General features: G+C 27.7%; 1 protein-coding gene across 3 annotated transcripts; it reads left to right on the forward strand.

The window, feature by feature from the left end:
* Nucleotides 1-1,754: 1,754 nt before the first annotated feature.
* Nucleotides 1,755-21,418, forward strand: LOC136981270 (uncharacterized). 3 transcript variants are annotated; one of them, XM_067277576.1, is made up of 3 exons: nucleotides 1,756-2,464; nucleotides 6,697-6,793; nucleotides 19,410-21,418. In XM_067277576.1, the coding sequence occupies exons 1-3, from the start codon at nucleotides 1,980-1,982 to the stop codon at nucleotides 19,461-19,463; spliced, it is 636 nt and encodes a 211-aa protein (XP_067133677.1). In that variant the 5' UTR covers nucleotides 1,756-1,979; the 3' UTR covers nucleotides 19,464-21,418. The 3 variants fall into 3 exon arrangements, with proteins under 3 accessions (XP_067133678.1, XP_067133677.1, XP_067133675.1); XM_067277574.1 differs by having other exon boundaries at nucleotides 1,758-2,464; nucleotides 19,888-21,418; XM_067277577.1 differs by lacking the exon at nucleotides 6,697-6,793 and having other exon boundaries at nucleotides 1,755-2,464; nucleotides 19,888-21,418.
* Nucleotides 21,419-21,740: the final 322 nt, after the last annotated feature.

Below are 21,740 nucleotides of genomic sequence, written 5' to 3' on the forward strand. Positions count from 1 at the left end.
CCTCGTATCGTAGGTATAGAACTTTAAGCGGCTAACTCTAACTTTTGAAGTTTTTCAATGATATAGTACAGAGGTAGGCAAGCAAGAGTTCAGTGGGAGCCGAAATGTTGGTTTTGCAGCATGCACGGGAGCCGCAGTTCTGTACTGTCGTAGCAGATAGTATGGTAAGTCGTGCGATTTTATTATATAATATAAATAGAATATAAAACAAAATATTGATTTTTTTTCTAATAAACATATTTCACAAAATTATAAAAATAAAATTATAAAAATAACTATAATAAACAGAAATTAACACTTTCAGCAAGAGCCGCATTTGCCCATGCCTGATATAGTATTTCTATTATATAGTAAAAGTAAAATTTCAAACGATTACATAAAATAGCAATTTTTAGTTGGTCCTATTTTTAAATCCTTTCTCTGAAAATTGCGGTTTCACGTTTATCTGCATATGGTTCAATACTTACGATATTAATTATGATTTGAAAACTATACAGTTGTCAGACTAACATACAACTTGATCCAACATTATATTTAAGACCCGTTGAAAGCATGGGTGATTCCGGAGATAGAGCAGTCCCTTTTGTCCCTTAGTGGATCTAGTTTTATTCTTTTATTTTATTTTATTTTTAAGGTTGCATATGATACGTTTTGTTAAGACAAAATGTACCATATGCAACCTAGCCCCAGTGGCGTAGCGTAGTGGGGGCTGCAGGGGCGGCCCGCCCCGGGCGGCACTTTTAGGGGGCGGCAAAATTTCACAATAAATAATAATATCTTGTAAAAATTTTTGTAATAAAAATGTGTGATTATCATATTGCAAAACATATATACATGACTTTTTTATTTGTAACCTGTACAATACACAATAATGATGATTGTTCTTGCCGTAATGTTCTTTAGAATTACTGTATATTTTAGTCTTTTAAATTGAGATACCTAAATAAGGGGGCGGCAAAATTTTCCTCCGCCCCGGGCGGCTGATTTCCACGCTACGCCACTGCCTAGCCCCTCAAATTTCATGTATATCCAGGTACGCGCGATTTCAAAATTTTGGATGATTCTGTATATATAAACATCCCGAATGCACCTATAACAAGTCAGATTACGAAATATTAAATGGAAAAGGGCGAGAAGTTTTTGTCGTTTTCCCAAAAAGCGGGATTTTGCTTATGGTGAGTTTTGATCCCAGTCACTTCATAAAAATTTAATATTTATCCATGAATTTATTCAGGTTTAACTAAAAATGTACTTTATAAGAATGCTTGACGTTGGAAACTTTTCTTTAATTATCATTATTTTGTCTTGCATATTTATGTCGTTTTATACTGTACATTGTTTCACATATCTTGGCCGGGTGATGCGCGATACTCGGTTGGGTACTCTGAAAGTTTTATAAAGTTCAACTTGGTAATCTTGTCAAAGATTTGTCAACAATCCGTTCCCTTCACGTCTTAATTAAGTAAATAGACTGGTCCCTACAACTGCGCATTTTTACAGCCAGGTCGAGATCCGCGAAACGAGCCGTACTATTTATTTGTGAAATGAATACCCGAACTCTAAACGCGACATATTCATATTTTTTCATCCAACTATATCCGGAGATTGTCATTAGTGAAAAGTTGTATAGTAAAATTTAAAATATTTCATTATTAAGACCGTAAATATATTAATAATAAAACAGCACATTTCACTCTCACTCGAAGTATTATTGCGGCCCAATAAAATAGCGACGAAACAAGATTAAGCTTTCGTAAATGAAAGTCGTGAAACCAGTCAACTATTATTTAAAAGAAACGGGAAAAAACTATTTTTATCCTATTTTTCCTTATCATGAACATAGTTTTAGCCCAAATATAGCCAATTAAATTTATAAATACATAACAATTTGGTATGTTCCGTTTCGAATAGACGGCGGTTTTATAGTATTATCGGTGTGTTTCAGATACGTGAAGTGATGTTATGTTTAGTATGTATAAATGGATATGCCTTATAAGAAAAGGAGGAGGCCTTACAGGCCAAGAAATTGTGAAAGTGGAAAAAGAGCAATGGAAACAGCAGAAGAACGAGAAAAAAGACTCAAAAAGCTAAGAGAGTATCAAGCAGCTAGGCTAAAGAAGGAATCGACCCCTGAAAGACAGCAGAGACTGGCTTACATGAGACAAAAAATAGCAGCTAAGCGTCGGAACGAATCTGCGGCTCAACGTCTTCAGAGACTAGAAGATCTGAGAATACGTGCAGCAATTAGACGTCAAAATGAGACTTTATCGCAACGACAGCAAAGACTAAAAAATATGCGAGAAAGAGCAGCCATGAAACGTCAGAATGAATCGACACCAGAACGTAGGCAAAGGCTCGAGAAACTGAGAAATAGACAAAGAACCAGAACTAAACGTGTCGACGATTCGCCACAAATCATACAAACACAACAACCTACTGACAGATATAACACAGGACCGACTGGGTAAATATCGATTGTTTGAAATTAACGAGTTGCGAATTATAATAAAAAAATAATCGATGATAACTGATGTGGATATACAAGAAAGATGATAAAACAGTTTTCCTGGTTAAAGGAATTTTTCATTTTCCATATCATGACCATTGCACTGACAGGAATGTTCCTCTAACAGGAAAATTGTTTTGATTTATTAATTTTATTTGTATTTCCTGTTAATTTTTTTAAAGCTGATAAAATGCATGCATTTTCATTTGTGTTGGTTTTCAATTTACAATTTTTTGCATCTATTTAAATGGAAATGCAAAAAATATGTATATATAAAACATAAAGCTTGTTTGGAAACATGCAATGTGTATTTAGAAAATACAATATCTCTTATCCAGCACTGTGAAAAAATAGTTTAATACCTAAAATTTAAAGATATTGAGTATATTCATTCTTCAATTTTCATACTTGACATTTTACGTTATATTCTTTCTTTCAGGTGGCTAAATAATAATGTACATGTTTTATATTGCTTCCAACATATTTTTAATAAGAGTTTATGCATATTCTTTTTAGTTATACAATTTATTTTATAAAATTTTATACAAAAAATCAAGGAAGCAAAATGTTTATATGATTATCATTTTTTACCCTAAGTATAATTATATGATATCAAATTTTCTATTTGATCTGATCTCTGATTCACTAGAAATACTGCCAATCTACTATTGCTTGTTATTTGTTTCTGTTTCCTTCAAAAAAACATTCCCACTTTGATAAGTTGATACATAACCAAAAACACCAAAACATTAAATTAATTTTCAATAATAAAAAAATCAGTAAAGACTTAGTTGTAAACACGATTGTAGCTTACAGAATTTGTATAATGCATTACTGAAGATAATAATATATTAATTATGAACACAAAATCTTTAGATTAATCTTTAGGTTTCATTCTGGTAATGGAAATTAAATTTTTAAAACTTTTAATCCTGAGAGCTCAGTTTACAATTATTTTTTAAAAGTCATAACAAAAGATGGAAAAAAGGATAATCACATTCAGCTGTGAATAAGACCTGTTTATTTATTAACAATTGTTTTAATAGTTACTTTAATAATATAAAATATATTATAAAAAAATAATTTATGATTTAAAATCAACCTTTAGCAATAGTCTTTATCATCAACATAGCAAATAATATCTTAAAATTGCTTAATATGTTAAATTTGTAATATGATACTATATCAAATCTGTAAGTGTTAATATCATTATTAAAACTTTTTAGTAAACCGTAAAAGTAGAATTAACGAAAAGCCTATTTAGACAATCTTCTATATTTTTCTAAAAAATAGCATTGAACATTTTGAAAAATATTAAAATCAGTATATTTAGAAATTACATCTTAGACATGTTACCTGAATGTTTCAACCTGCATTTATGAAATGTTCAATGAAAATATTTTAGAAATATCATTGTAATTCTTCTGATATTTTTCGAATTAATCAAATTTTTGATGTAATTATTTATATATAAATAGCATTAAAATTATCTCTCTTTTATTTTTTATCAGTTTTAATAAGAACATTAAATAAAACTGTATTAAAAAGTTTTGACATGATGTTTTGCTTCCATACAGTCTGGGATAGTTAATCATCAATGATAAACTGTTGTCATTATTTTTGCATGTGATCTCTGTGAAGTTAATTCATTTATAGCATTGGATATTGGAATAAAATGATAATTTTAAATACTGATTGAAAAATATGATGATAAAAATTTGTTAAATTCACATTAACTTAGTATTATTTTCAAGATGACTATTACCGTATATTTTTGCAGATAAGACAAATAAAAATTTTCATCAAAGTTTTATAGTTTTAGTATATATCTATTCTATAAAACGACCCCCAAACTATAAATTTAGTTTAGATCAGCAATTGTCATCTGGATAATAATACTGTATAGCATATACAGTATTATTAGGAATTATGTCCTATTTGTAATTTTTCAAATGAGCAAATTTTATTTTCTTGCATCTGTCAGCACTGTCTTGCAATTGTTGGAAACATTTGCACTGATTCAGGCATTTGGGACTATTCACAAAAACATCCTATGGGCTATTCTATTTTATGGACATACCCTACTCTCTACTATTAAATAATTATGGTTTGTCCATTTTTTTTATAATGGTTTTAATTTATATAAATTTCAATCTAATTTTTTTTGTATCTGTCCCATAAGATGACCCCAGATTTTGGGGGCCTTTTTTTATGATTCAACTATTGTCTTATCTGCAGAAATATATGGTAATTAGAAAATAAATCAGCTAGATTAAAAACCATCATTTAAAGAAAAAAGCCAAGGTTATGTGCCAAGGCATTGCTAAAGCCAAGGCAAATAATACTGTTTCATTAATGGTATAAGTTCTATATTACAGGTATTATTAAGATACTTATTAAAATGATATATTCATTTTAATAAGAATCTTAATAATACCTATAATATAGAACTTATACAATTAATGAAATGGTATTATGTGAACACAATTATATCTAAAATAATTATATCTTAATGCATTTTAATAAATAATTATTAAAAATTCCAAAATTAAATGATATTAAATGTAAATGAAATTGATTAAATCAATACAGTAACATTTATTTTTCAACTGATTTAAGGAATTAATAAGAAAACGATAAATTCTTGATCATTCAGAATGAATAAGAAAATGTATAATGCTAATTACTGAATTTTGAATGTGTCATTTAGTAAAATACATTATGTACAGTACAACTCACAGAATTTTAGAAATTATTACTGCTATAGCCTATTCAGCTTAAGGTAATTCAGTGAATTTGTAAGAATTTAAACATGAGCACAGTCTAATGATTTTATTTCGGAGCAAAATATTTTGATGTTTTATATAATTTATAGCCATCTTTTATATCCCATATTTGGGCATGTATTATTTCAATATCCAAGCTCTAATCCATATCATTTTTTTAAAGTTACAGAATAGCTTTTAGTTAATTGATAGATTTTATCATAAAATTTTTCCATTATATATTAAATTCAGTTCAGATGCTAGTTTGAATTGTTTATTTGAAATGATAGAGAAGTTTCATTTGATCTCAATAAAAGTTTGCAATTGAGTTGAAAACTGTTATCAGTTATCCTCAAAACTTTGTTGCATTTTGAATAAGTATAATTCAGACAGACAAATATTTGCAGAAAAATGTGTGTTTTGATTCATTAATACTTTGGATCCTAGTGTTTTGATTGTTTAATAAATTCTTTTGTTTTATGAAAGTCAGAAAAAGATTCATTGCTAAAAAGTTTCATATTTGTTTGAAAGTTAATTCAATTCAATAAAGTATAAAAATGAAGTAAAATTTTCATTTGTGATAAAATGTGTAGAAAATGAGAATATATTTCTAAAGATTGTTAATTTTGTCATAACATCATTTTACTAGCAAGTTTGATTAACAAGATTTGTTGTAATTTGTAATTTTTTATGTTATAAATATATTTTTATTGTAGTAGAGTTAAAACCTGTTAAATCTCTCGATAATAGGGACTAATACCTAATAGCACTTGAAAATTACTCTGTCTGTAAAGTATATTCACTAGTTTATATACTTTCCTTGATTTAGTATGAAGTTATATTTCTTTTGTAATCTTAATTTGATGGCATACTACAGAAAAACTGAGTATATTCTATTGAACAGTTTAATATGTCTGATATTGTTTTGGCCTAGTACCACAATAATAATCATCTTTGTTTCTGCAAAAGGATTATTAAAATGAGAGGTATTAAATATTAAAATCCTTGCTCTAACAAAAAATACTATAATACTGTTTACATGATCAAATACTTTCTGAAATTGAAAGACATCCTGGTATAACATCAGCTGTATGCCAGAATAACAAAAAAATATTCGAAATTTCATCTGCAAATTAAGCCAAAAGCTATTGAATGTATGTTTAGAAAATATATCACAGAAACCATTTAAAAAATGAATTGGAATTAAGAAAAAAATTTTCTGTTGAAATTTTGATCACTGAATTTATAGGAATAATTTCAATTGATGCATTCAGGATCCAAAGTGTTAATTTCCAAATGCAGTAATAATTTAATTTTTATTTAATTAACTACATAATATATTGCTGCATAATGTAAAATAATATGCATCATTAAATATTCAAATAAAAAAAATCATCGATATCAGTACAAATGTTTATTATACAGGATGGCACAGCTAAACCAGAATCCACTAGCAAGGCACTGTGCTGATACAGAAACAGTAAATATGTGCCAACCCAGCATATCAGAAATGCAAACCTATGTGAGTATATATGATTAAATACATTAAATATATAGAGATATTTTATTGTGTAATAGTACTATAATATATATGTAAATTTATACATAAGTTTTATTATATTTTTTTTGTGATATATATTTATATCTTTTCCCAAAATTTCAAATTCATAGTGAAGAATTTTTTTTTAATTAGAATTATTATTTTAAATCAGTAAGTAGTTTTTTTTTCATTCAAAAAACGATATTTTTATTATGCTATATTTTAAACAAGATTAATAATTCCTAACTCTGTTTAAAATAAAGTATAATAAAGATATCAAACTAACTTTAAAATGCTTTTATTTTATAAACTGATAGGAAAAGAGGAAAGATGGGTTACTTAATTGCAAATTCTTAATCATCAGAAATAAAAATTATAATAAATTGAATCCAGAGAATTGTGGTTCAAAACTTTCATTTTGTTTTTAGGATCCAAGTTTTGTATTAAAATATTTTTTGTCTGTCTATAATAAAGTAGTAAAAAATAAAAATTTAATTTATATAAATTAAATAAAGTACAAAAATTTTATTCTAAGTATTGAGATTTTATTATTCTTTTTGGATTCAATTTAACAGTATGAGTTTTTTATTTCTGTTGATCATTTGAATACCATATACAGTATTTCATATTCTTCATTATTTACTTACTTCTAAGAGTATTTTTTTCCATCCATTTGCATTACTTACTTTTCCTGAGTTATTTGTAACTATTAAATTAATTCTGGAATTTTATATTCTGTGCATTAGATCTAATTATTTGTCAAAAGAAAATACAGAAATTTTAAAAATAAATATTCTTAAAACAACTAATAGCGATGTTGTGGCTGAAGTGTTCATTTCAAATGTGAACGTTGATTACCGCTTACTAGATAGTGGCACTTGATGTTCACGTTTGAGATGAAAACTTCAGCCACAACTTCGCTAATAACTTACTAAAATATGAAAAAAATGTTAACCCTCTTAAAGCATTCAGCAAAACTGGAATAAACTTCATTTCATATTATTATAGAAATATATTTTTGCAAAATTATTTATTTCAAAGCTTACAATTGTTTTTTTTTTATCTGATTCTGTATATATTCTGCTCTCAGTCTGATTTAAAATTGTTTATCATTATAAAAAGAATTCAATAATTTGCATTTAAATCTTGATAAATGTTCAGTCTCTAATTTGAAAATTATATTTTTTATTATTTTGTTTACTGAAGGATAAATTTAAAGTTTTATAAACAAACATTTATATTCAGTAATATATATTCATTAATGAAAGAACATAAATGAAAAATATTTTGAAAATAAAAAATGGGATGATCTATATTTATATGGTAAATATATTTTTGTAAAATTGTGGTATAATTGGAGAGGAAATTTACACTTTATCAAAAAACTTTTTTATATAGTATACCTATCTAAAAAAAGTTTTTTGTCTTGATAATTTTTAGAATTTCCAAAGTATGTCTTCATTTATTAATTTAGTTTAAAATTACAAATAGTAACAGAGTTGTATTAAAATTTATATATAATTGGAAGAACTTATTAGTTTGTTAAAATATTAAATAAATTATAACTGAAATTTAAAATCAATTGCTAATCTCTAATTATATTACAAGTGTTGTGATAGCACCTTGATTTCAATATGTTCTTAATAGGAAAAAAAAATATATTAACAATGTATGTCTGATAAAACTAGTCATGTTGCTTGTAAAACACATAATTAGAAAAGTGGAATAGGACTTTAGTTCAGATTCAATGAAGAAATTTAAAAACAATAATGTGAAAACAGTCTAATTTCGTTTGATATATCATCAAAAGTTAGACTATAAAACTAATTATAAAATATTTACAGTGTGTAAAAGTAAATTGTATTGAAAATAAGTTTCTGAATGAAAAGAAAATTAGTATATTATAATATATTAATTAATGAGAAGGATACGTATTATCAAAGTTATCAGTAGGAAATTTTTACCTGATAAACAAATTTGATGTTTCTGTAAAGCATCAAAATTGATACTTTAAATTGAAATTATGCTTACAGAATAAACTGTAGTATTCTATCATTCTAATGATAAAACAAAATCTGTATTTAAATAGCTTAAATAAATTAACTAACTAACTCATGTTAACAATTATGCATCATGTTAGTAATTATGCCCTCAAACAATGGAAAGCAGTTTACAGATAAACTTTATGCAGAACATAGGTAAGTGCTGACCTTCTATGACTCTGTACATTCATTATTTAATGCAATCTTTCAAGTGTCTCTTAATACTTATTAGTGAGATTGAGGCCGAAGTTTTCAGTGTGAAAACATGTATGTCGGACGTTCAGCGCCACTTTCCTGTAAGCCTAGAAGTTTGACAATGGCATTTGGAATGTTGAGCATGATTCCACTGACTTTCCAAAGACCATTGTCAAACTTCTAGGCTTACAGGAAAGCAGCGCTGAATGTCTGTCGTACATGTTTTCACATTGAAAACTTCGGCCTCAACCTCGCTATTGTATCTCATAACCAATTGTTAAAATTTAAACAGGGACTAACAAATTATCTTCTCAATAACTGGAATAAATTACTAAGCACAATCAACAAAAGCTTTAACAACCAGTAACAAAATTTAATGTAAAACTTGATAATGTTTAAAAAATTTTTGAAAATTGTGTTCTGAGCATTCCAATTTGGAATATAATGTTGACCTGATGCAGATCTTGTTTTAAAATAGAAAATGTCCATCAAGTTTTACATTAAATTTCATTATGACTGTTAAAGGTTTTGTTGATTGTACAAAGTAAGTTATACTTCTCATTATAAATTTGAAGTTCCAAAAGTAATCAAGATATAAAAGTCATTGTTATTTATTACATTGAAAAGTTATTTAGATAGTATTCAAATTTTTCTCTCTCATGAAACTCTATTCATATAAATATATGTGCATGAAAACCTGGTGTTCATACATACTCTACAAGGTCTGTTCAGAAAGTTTGTGAACTCTGCAAATAGTTGTTTGCATTTACCTAGAAGCTAATCAGTTTTGTTACCTTCAAAGTAGTTCTCTCCTGAGTCTATGCACTGAATCCAGCATTTCTTCCATGAATGGAATGCTTCCTGAAACACTTCTTTTGGGATGATGTGCATCTCCTCTAGCAAATTTTCCTTAATGGCATCAATGGATTCAAAACTGCAACTTTTTAGAGAAAATTTTAATTTGGAAAACAAAAAGAAATCTGCTGGGGATTAGTCTGGTGAATATGGAAGTTTAAGAACAATTAGTGTTGAGTTCTTGTTCAAAAATTCTATTATCAGCAGTAATGTGTGGATGGATGCATTATCACGATGCTGTTCTCTCCAAGTAGTCTTGTCTTTTCTACTCAGTGATTCATGCAGACATTTCATCACTTCCAGATGATATTTGTGGTGAATGACACCTTTAAAATCAAACAAAAAACTGAACAAGATCTTCACATTTGACCAAACTTGTCACACCTTTTTGGGTTCCACCCGCTGTGATGACTGACTTTTTGTTTCCACATTGTACTCATAGACCCATGTCTCATCACCATTTTTCATGAAATTTTCATCAGATCTAGCCTGTCCCAGAATCTCTTCGCTCACTGAAAAAAATTCACAAAAGACAATCAACATATGTTTATGCAAGTGGATGTAACACAACAACAAACAAAAATAGAACAAACTGCTATCAGCAGATAGTACACAAAACTTGCTGTTAGAGAGCTGTGTAAGCTGCATTCAGATTCAATTATTGAATGATGTATAATTGGTGTAAATGTATGTAAATTAGTGTAAATTGTGTGTAAAAGTTTGCAAACTTTTCAGACTGACCTCATATATAGACTCCATATACAAATCTACGAATATATAGTATGTATAAATGTAGAGGTCTGCAAATATGTTTGAGTTTTGATACATTGTAGATCTCAGTAATTTTGAACTGTTGAAATAACACAGATTTATTTGGAAAAATATTTTTCTAATGACAATAGGAAATACATAAATTGTGATTCAAGAACTTGATGATCAGTTTAGTGTTTTAAATGGGGTAATCTTTAAATAATTATATGAATTTATATAGAATAGACTAATAGCAAATTTTTATAATAACAATTATCAAAATTCTGAGAACAAGATTAGTGCAAATTAATTGAATCTTTTTGTAGAATTTTCAATATGCATTTTAATCACTGTATTAGATAACTTCTTCACAAGTCTTATAAATTAATGATATGTATATATTAAAGTTCTAAAATGTCAAAAATTTAGAAAAAATCCTGGTACAGTAGAACCCTGTTAAGAAGTTTTTGAAGGAGGCCATTGTAAAAAATCTTCTTAGGTGGGAAAACTTCTTATGCGGGAATTGTAAAAGAATAATTTTTTTATTTATATATTCAATTTTATTTTAATATCAAGATAATATAACGTAGCATAGTGTAACATAGTAGAGTAGTAAGATGCCCTGACTATAGCAGGTGATCGTTTGGTGTCGATATGACAAGTCAACAGTAGATGGACAACACCAGAGAGGGAGTATGGTCAAAACAATAAGACTCCTAGCAAAATTAGGAACCTCTTCAGATGTGCAGGTGTATAATATACAATATGGTGAATATCTGAAGTTACTTTATTAAAACTTTACTGTTTTTATAAGTGATAAAGCTATGGTGGGGAAAAATATTACAATTTGTCTCTGATGGAAACTTCTTGAGTGGGTAAGATGATATTGATGGGACCAATATTTTGGAATTTATTACACAGGAAAACTTGTTATGCAGGAAATTTTAACATTAAATTTTAAATTTTCATTCTCTCTTCATAAACATTAAATTTTCTTATGGTGTAATTGCTGGGAATGGAAAATTTGGATGACTTATGTGGAAACTTCTTAAATGGTTTTTACTGTAGTCAGAAAAGAAACTACAGCAGACTCCCATTAATGCTGTTCTCACTTATTTGGCATATCCTCCAGTACCCTATGATCTTTCAGTGCCTATGCACTTCAGTTTCCATGAAAATGTTAGTTATATCACACATCATGTTTTCCTGTTTACTTAGAATTTGTTGCTGTTTTAGTATTGCATTTCAGCATGCCATATAATTTGACTGTCTGTCTCCAAAAAGAAAGTACAAAAGGGCAATAGATCACATTATTCATTGTCTTCAGGCAAAGTACTGGATTATTGAAAGTGCTAAGTAATCCATCACTCTTGCTAATCTGCACCTGTGTTTGCAAGAAATGGCCAAATTAGTAAGAATCTGCCATTTTAACTTTTAATGGTCTGTAAATATATTCCAATCTCAGATTATATTGTATATAATAATTAAAATAAATTTAAAACCATGCTTAATTGAATGTGAGATTGGCCAGAATTGTTCCAAAACTGTATTATATTTTGAGAAATTTTTGTTTACTGTTTTCATAGAAAGACTTCTGCACTTTTTAATGATAATTAAATAACTTAAATCATTTTGGAAATTAATACCAACAAAGATGATATTTTTCAGACTATTGTTCTCTCCTTGTTTTTTTCTTTTCTTTGGCTTTAAATTATTCCGAAACTTGTTAATATATCCTACACTTTCTCTTTTGATGATGATTTTATATTACAATAGATAAATATGCATAATTTTAATTATTTTTGTATTATTGTTCCTTTAAAGAGTTTTTAAATTTATTAATAAAAAATCTGTCATGCAGTTATTGATTCAAAAGAAATTTTAGTGTGTGTTAATCACTTAGCCTTTCTTGTTTTAAGTGATTGATTTAGTTAAAAATATTTGGAAAAATGTAGTTTAAAAAAATTTCAACAAGTATTTTAAAGAAATGTCATCATAGATAATTTAGTCTATTGTTAGTACGAATCAATTTTATATTTTATTGATGACTGCTTTTACATTTTATCAGAAACTTTTGATTATTCAGCTCTGTTATTTCACTCATATTATTAATAAGTATCTTACATGTGACAAAAGAGAAAAAGTGATGTTAAAAAGGAATATAAATCAATGAAAAATTGAGGATAAAATTTCCATATTCCTTACATGATTGTGATAAATAGAAAGTAGTGTTATAAACAAGTGTTCCAGTCTTGCAATATTACTATTAAAAATAAACCTGTGCTGATATAAAGGCTCTTGTAGAATCAGATAAATACAAGAAAAAAAATAATTCAAGAAGAAATTCTTCAGCAAAAATATGACAGATTATTTTTTAAATTGTATTAAACAGTAAAACTTAATTTTCTTGTAATTATGTGTATTTATTTGTTTTTGGCTTTTCACATTGTTAAATTTTTATAATAATAAGTCAGGAATTGTATATTAATTCTTATTTTAGTTGCTCATTTGATTTGAATTTGGATCAAAATTTTCATTTATTGGAACCAAAACAGAAGCTACCATTGATTTGATATTTAAAGTATTAACCATAACTCAAACTGGTTGTATATGCAACAAATAACACAATCATTTAAGAAACCAGTAAAAAACAAACATATTTTGTTTACAATGAACATCATCAGGTATTCTCAAATATAAACTGACAGAACATATTTTTTTAAATGAATAAAATACATCCAAAATTAAAAGTAGATTCAGTGAAAGGTCAATATAAAATTGAGGAGACCATCAGAATATTTTCATTATACTGAAATTTTATTATATTGAAATACTGTCAAAAAATGCAAGGATAAAAGAAATTTATTAAGGTTAAAAATATTGCATACATTTTGAAGTAAGTTTTTAAAAATGCAATTTGTCTATTAGTATTTATATGGAACCAAATTTCACATTTTCAGAATGTAATTTATATTAAACAAGCAATTATTTATTGTTATATGGTCACAATGCTGAGCTGCAATTTTTAATCATATTTTTAATTTATTTAATTTGAAATATATGCTCTCCACTGCAAATTAGTGTCTTGCCTCTATACATCATACTTTTTCTTTACCAATAGAGTTGTGCCAGTCATCTATTAACTGCTTTCAGGGGGAAGTTTTGAATCAAAATAATGTGACTTCCAGTTTGCATCAGATATTTGTATAGTTAATAAGGGCTTCCTACCCCTAAGATTTCCATAACTGGTCTTGTTTTTCATCTATCTAACTCTGTTCTTGAGATTAAGGAGATGGATGGATGACAGTAGGAAGTTATAGGTCTACAATTTTTTCAAATTGAAGTCCAATTAGAATAAAAGTTGATCTGTAATAAAAAAAATTATCAAAAAATATGAGCGAATAATTAAAATAATGATATAGTAGCACTGATTAGTTTGATCCTGCCTCTTTAATTGTTATTTCTGCTTGAAACTGTTATTTTCTGGTGAAAAAAGTCTAATTTTTGTGTATGTTGTTTCTTTAATCAAAGTTTTTTCAATAAACTCCAGTACTGTGACACAGTATTCCAGTAGGCCATCAGGTACAGTACATCTTTCTGTTTAATTCTTTTTTGCATGCTATCTAATATTTTTATTATTTTCTTCTAAAGAAAACTGCTTTCATTTTTTGTTTTTCTCCATTTTTTCTTGTAAACTAAAAAAGAAATAAACTGTAGAGTAATAACATCAAAACGAAACCTTAACTATGGATTAAAATTAGTGTTGCCAGTTGAACTAGACAACAACTTATAAGTAATAGACTGGCAAAATTCTGTAGTTTCCTGAAGTTACCACTATCCTTGGCAACTATTACTATGACAGGCAAAAAGCTGCATGTTTCATTTATATCAACTGACCAATTTATTTGTTTTTTTTTTTGTTCCAAAACTGCATGAATACTTAATATTATAATTTAAACAGTTAAAAATACTTTAAAAAGTATAGAACAACACATCATTACCATGAGAAGAATTTATTTCTTTAAAATCTTTCCACTAAACACACAAACATAGATTAGATTAATATCAATATTGATTAATAAAGAAGATTTTCAAGTGTTTTTGAGACAACATAATCTGTGATACTTTTTTAGTTGAAAGACTTTAAAGAAATAAGCTGCAACTAAGAAATAATATATAATATATATTAAAGCACAGTTTTGATAAAGCTATAGCTGTGCTTTAATACACTCTGTTGTGTTGTTCTTTCTTAATTTAGTAGTTTATTGCTAAATGAATTATAAAATGATAAACAGTCTCTGGTAATGAACTAAATAAACAAAATAAAATTAAACACTATTAAATAAGAGAGTGTAAATAAAAGACCTTGAAAGTTTCATGCAATGTAATCATTGTAAGAAATACATTACAGCAAACAATTTGAATTATTATTTCTTTTAGCAGAAAACAGGGATTTAAAAAAGGAAGAAAAATCCTTGTGACAGACATTAACAAACCATTCTGACAATTTGACATAAACAGCTTTCAGTAATATAAATCATAATGGCAACAATACATTGAAACACAAATACATGTAGTTAAATACAGTAGCAATCTCTGCACAATATAAGAAAATAATATAAGAATTTAATTTTCTTTGGCTTTTAAGTTAAATCTGTTTTGTATGAATCTGTCTTACAGCATTACCTCTATGCTGTGAAGAGTATAAGTGACATACATCATTTATTTGTGCTAAGAAATTTACTGTAAAATGAACTTACCTAATAAAGAATAATATGCTTATGCAAGCGGCCGGATGGCCGAGCGGTCAAGGTTAGCAGCCTGCCGCCCTGGGGGACCCGGGATCGAATCCGGACAGGTCGAAAAATCCCCAGGAATTTTTCAGGGGTGGTTCGTCCGGATATGTCCTCGTCCCTCACCACCCGGCCGCCCCATTGTGGGTCTGGCCGAACCCATAATGGGCTTGCTTTGAGAGGCCCTCTTAGTGCCCACTGGGCGGAAAGAGTTACAAAAAAAAAAAAAAAAAAAAAAAAAAAAAAAAAAAAAAAAAAAAAAAAAAAAAAAAATATGCTTATATCCTTATGCATGAAATTCAGTAACAGTAAATAAATAAACCTCTATTTATATATTTAAAGTCAGTTTCTTGAAAATGAACTGAACAAATGTAGCTTCTAGCTACATGCATTCATACATCTTTTCTCATTGCAATAACCCAATTCTTTGTCAACTCTCCATTGTAAATGGAAACCAATATAACACAGCAAAACAAAGCAAATGAAATATTTGATACTGCACTCTTAGAACCTATAACCAGTGTGATACCAAAAAAGAAATTAAATTAAAGGATGCTAATCACCACAAATATTTTCAAACTGCTGGGAGTTCTTCTTCAGGTATGAGACTGAATTACTAATGGGACAGAGCGAACCGTTAATTGTTTATTGTTTCTCTTTTTCCTTTAATGGTTCGCTCCGTTCCATTAGTAATTCAGTCTCACACCTGAAGAAGAACTCCCAGCAGTTCGAAAACGTTTGTGGTGATTAGCATCCTTTAATTTTATTTTTTTTATATCACACCGGTTGTAGGTTCTAAGAGTGCAGTATTTTACACATTCCGGTGTTCTCCAGTGCAGTTTAGTGAATTATTTGATGTCTTAAAACTGTTTCTATAGTGTCTAGTGAAACTCCCCTATAAAATATGAGAGTAATTTCTAAGGTAAATGCTGACAAATACACAATCTGCTTAACAAAAACACATGACTCTAATGATAAGAATGCACTTTTTGTCTTTCACAGAATGGAGGCTATTGGCTTCAAATGGTGATGCTGTAATCGGTATCTTTGCCAGTCTATTACTTAGGTCATTAGAACTAGATATTAAAATTAATGTTGCCAGACTGACATAATATTCATAATTTACTAATAATGAATGAATGAAATTTTATGCAGAATTTATTCATTTATAGATTTCATTATAATGAAACTATTCTTCATAATGGACAGAATTTTTATTACATTAAATTTTGAAATTTTCATTATAATGGTATTTGTTAAACTGAAACATTTTTGCATTGAGCCAAATAGGAAATTGGCAGGGGGATTCAAGATATATTTGTTATACCAAAAATTCCATTAAACTGGTGCTTGTTATACTAACATTTCACCTTATATGCAAAATCATGGAAGTTCTACATAAGTTCAACCAATGCATGCCATGCTATAGAGAGCGAGTCATTCTCTTTAAAATTAATTGCTTTGCCTTTCTTAATTGCCTTATAAATCTCAAAGGCTTCTATGTTTCAATTGTACCCAGTCCATCGTGTGATGTAATATATTATCGTCCCAAAAGATAACATTCCTCCCTCCCCCACATATGCAACTGGGCCTGTGTTGGCCATTTTCTTTTTTGATGTTATATTGGTGTTCTTTAATTGTCATGGCTAGCCTACTGGTCATGGTGCCAATATAAACAAGTGATCTGTCTACCCTTTGGCCAAATGACGGGATAGAGTAAACACTGGCTGGAACTTATCAACCATTTCTATCATTTCTTATGACTGAAAAGATATTAGGAGGTTCTATAAACAATCCTAACCTTGGATCCTTCTAGCAACTTTTCTATATATGTTAGATAGCAAAGCACCACAAAGTTACTTTCGTGCAAATTACACGTCCTTGGGAGTATTTTGTTGTTACACCAAAGACTTAATAAGACCCAGCAATGGATGTCTGTCAGTTTATATTTGAGAATACCTGATTATCATTGTACATGAAAGAAAGAAAACATTCATAACATAAAATATTTTTGTTTTTTTTTACTAGTTTCTTAGGTGATTTCTGTGATTTGATATTTATACCAGTTTTTTGAAATACAATAGAATCCCAATAATTAAGATTAATTGAGAAAGAGCATAGTGTGAATTAACAAGAATTTTACTTACCTGGTAATATGTATTGTATGGTCTGAAAATTACATTTAAAGTCAAATATTGTTGTGCACCCTAAATAGACAAATATAGTCAGCTGATAAACTTTTACAATACAGAAGTAGTAGTAGCATCAATCTTGACATTGCCAACATTTACTAATTTGGGATTAAAAATAACTTTTGTGAATCCTTTTCTAACTGTTCCTTGATAAAATCTTTATGCATCTAAGAATAAAGTAACAGTTGTTAAAGCTCAGATTAGAATTGACAAATTCATCATTTTAAAAAAAATACACAATTCAAAAAATACATAATAGATTTTGACATAATGAGAAAGAAAATAATAAATTTTGTAAAAATCTATTACAGAAGAAATTTTTACTCATTGATTACCTGATTCATATTTTAAACAGTTTCATTTACATAATTGGAAATACTATAGATATATTGAAAACATAGATTACAAAATTTAAAAACATTTGTATTACTAGTGCAGTAAGTGAATGGTAATTTAAACTAAACAGTATTTGGCAAAAATAGTGATTTCTTACAAATTTTGAAAGCTGGAAATTAAATCAATGCTTAGTTATTCACTTTTCCACTGCTGGAAAAGTGCATAGGTTGACCCTTTTAGTAGTGATTTCTTATTACAAATTAACTATCATTATTAATTAAGATGTATTATTATTATTAGAGATATATTTAATTATATCTTAATTAAATACTTTATTATAGTTAAATACATATAGTTTATACAGTTGAGTCTGCTTAAGAGAGCATCCAAAGGATTGCCCATTGGTATTCAATTCTCTCCACTTTTTTGTCTTAGGAGCTCTAACTTATAACACACTTGAAAATATTAAAATTTATTATCACATAATTTTACCATAATTTACATATTAGATTCCATTCTTATATTAATTGTCATTTTATCAAATAATTGGTAAATATAGTATATTTACTAGTCATATTACTTTCACTTCCAAGAGATGTGGTAGGTAGCCTAGCTAAAAAGATGTGAACATCCTTGCTGCAAAATTACTGTTGTTCTCTAATGGGACATCCAGTATAAAACAAGTAAGTACTAGCTTAAAGTAAAGTCGTGACCTCCGAAATCTGGTCACTAATCACTTCATTCCCTACCCCTTCAAGATGAGGACATACGTGTGATCTGCACTGTTTGTTCATATATTTTATATTTCATGATACTTTTTTTAGTATGTAATTGCTTCTCATGTGTGTGTTCATTATGATTCTGTGAGAAATCTTTTGATTGTTTATTAGAAAACTGACCAATGGAAAATTTCAACAAATCTTAAAAAAATATTAGTATAGGAAGTCCTGTCTCTGCATCCTAGCCAGTTATGCACTGTAAGAGTAAAATAGACTCTGGTAAAATATTTTTTTGAATAATGCTTTCTTACAAGGAATGCTGCTGACACTATACTCATTTAAACCAACTATTTTACTGTCTGATACTCTGTTAATGGAAGTCCTGCTAATATAAATAAAATGGGAGAAAAATCAGGAGCATGGAAGAGTGCTCTCTTAAGCAAACTACTCCCTTATCTGATGCTTTGTTAAGTAGATTTGACTGTGTATGTGTATATATATGAATTAATTAATTGAGAAAAGTAAATAAACATACTTATTTTTCTATAATTTTTGAGAGTTTTAAATTAAAACTTCAAACAAATACAGGCTTATAATAACAACAAATTAGTCTTTTTATATATATTTGATAATACTATAATATGCTTTTAAATTAGCTTTTCTAATAAAGGAAAAAGAAACAAAACTTATTTCTGTTAATAATGTTTCATGTATAGATACCCAACAAAAACAAAAAAACCAAAAAAGCCAGGAAAAAACGTAAAAAGTAACTTTAAAGTGAACGTATTCAGCAGTATTAAACAACCATCATCAGGTTAAATGGAACATTCGAAAGTTGAAGGCACAATCGAATAGAATATTTTAAGTTACAAATGTCTGCCTATGATTGGACTGTGGTGGTGGTGGTGGTGGTGGTGATGTCACAAAAACTAACAGCTGTTTTTATTCGATCGCATATAAAGCTCTCCAGGCTCATGACGACACGTTGTTATCTTTGTAATTAATAGCCAAATCATTCCTGCAAGCCTTATAGATTTTTAACTTTTATAAGTGCTTGATGTCGGACAAATGAAGTTGTAAAGTTAATGTTTCATGTAAAGTTGTACCGAAGTTGTAAAGTTAATGTTTCATGTATTTAATCATTTATTGTGTTCAAGAGATGTGTATTTCTGATATGTTGTTTTGTTTTTTCAGTTTGGTTTTTCTGCAATTGGCTTGGTGCCAAGAAATTGGGTTCTGAATTCATAATTTTTCTAATGGAAGAACAAGATTTTTCATTTCTCCCTTGTATGATAACAACAGTGTTAGAACAGCTATGCCATTTAGACATTTTTGTGGCATATTCACTACTCTTTTTTACATTAGAGAAATATTTACTTTTTATATGCAGAACTTAATTTCTCAGTGACCAATACATAAACATATTTATTTCATAAAATCAATTACAGATACCAATTGATAATCACTGATTGAAATTCATATATATATAATTAGATGTCAAGCATAGTAAACATAAATTCAAAAATAAAATAAAATAAAAAATAAACTTTGTTTGGGTATGGACAATTTGTTGGAAACAAAAATATTTTACAAGTAGCATTAGATGTATGGCTTAACTAGTGCATGAGAAAAGATGTAAATTTAATTCAAAAGAATTTTTTATGGCTAGTATGTAATGATGATTGACTATTTAAATGTTTTTGACGTAATATGTGGCTTATGCATGTGTAATATTTGGCTAATGTACTTAAGAATAAATGTGATTAAATTGTATAGAAATACATCTCTTCACAAAATGAAGGTTGTATTAGCATTCAAGATTTTATGCAATGATTTTCTTTTGAAAATCTAAAATGCCTAAGGCATTGTTTAATAAATATTTTTATTAAATATGTTCATTTCCTATCAGATTTATTTCTAACTTATTTGTCTTACAGTCTATATGTTAACCTGCAGCAACAATTTTTAATATTAGTGATGGGCACTATCAAATAAAAACTATCGAATTATTTAATAATTGATGATTAATTTTTCAACAATCATATAATTGAAATATTAACTTGAAACATGTTTATGCTAAATTAATAAATTTCTGTATTTTTTGATATTATTGTTTATTTATAGCTAAATAAATTTTACAATATTACTTTTACCATTTATATCAAATTATTGATTTATGAATTAAACAGAAAGAACACTGTTGAAAATAGTAATTTAATAATCAAAATAATTGAGGAAACAAAATTATATACTATATAATATTTGGGATTCAACAAGTTGCATATCCATATGGGAGTTAAAGAATGCTATTCCTATTCCAATTTCAATCCTTAATGTTTTTGATTATTTTATTTTTATTATTTATTATTATTATTTTAATTATATAGAAGAGTTATTCAAAAATTCTGGTTATATTTAGGTTCATATATGCTTGAAATAATTTTATATGAAATGTATTGTATGTGGATAGACACATACTTTCCATTAATATTTGGAAGATAGTAGTTTAAATTGCACAAATATATGATAGATATGAAAAAATGAAACAGTTGCATTTGTTTCATGTCTGTCTGTATGTCATATATTAGTGCAATTTAAATTATATGTATGTTTTATAAAAAAGAATAGTTTATAAAATTCTTGTATGTAAAATGTTTGAAATGGGAATGCTTTTAACTTCAAAGTTTAATCACAATTGTTTTTATAGATTTAAAATGTCTTACAATTGTTGGTACTAAATATTGGGTCAGTGAGTGGAAAACAAATATAAGTAATTAATAGCCAAATCATTAATTCTCAGTGCAAAAAACAAAATTATGCATTTGTATACAATGTGAATGAGTTTTAATTAATAAACACAATAGTTTATATTGCTTTCTTCAGCTTTTAGTAATGAATAAACTTATTCGATAGCTCATTTCATTAGATAGTACCCTTCACTAATTAATAGCTATATTTCAAATGTTTTTGTTTTATATGATTTATTTGTCCAGAGATTAAACTAATTATAGTATGTTGCTGTCACTTTTAAAATATGTATTATTTTG

Source organism: Centruroides vittatus, unplaced genomic scaffold (assembly GCF_030686945.1).
Source record: "Centruroides vittatus isolate TY-2023 unplaced genomic scaffold, ASM3068694v2 contig_749, whole genome shotgun sequence".
Taxonomy (NCBI): domain Eukaryota; kingdom Metazoa; phylum Arthropoda; class Arachnida; order Scorpiones; family Buthidae; genus Centruroides; species Centruroides vittatus.

Bases quoted from the DNA above. Each gene is read 5' to 3' on its own strand.
- LOC136981270 (XM_067277576.1), top strand. From the start codon at position 1,980: ATGGATATGCCTTATAAGAAAAGGAGGAGGCCTTACAGGCCAAGAAAT. The intron at 2,465-6,696 runs GTAAATATCGAT...TTTATTATACAG, and splicing joins TATAACACAGGACCGACTGG to GATGGCACAGCTAAACCAGA. The intron at 6,794-19,409 runs GTGAGTATATAT...TTTCATGTATAG, and splicing joins TATCAGAAATGCAAACCTAT to ATACCCAACAAAAACAAAAA.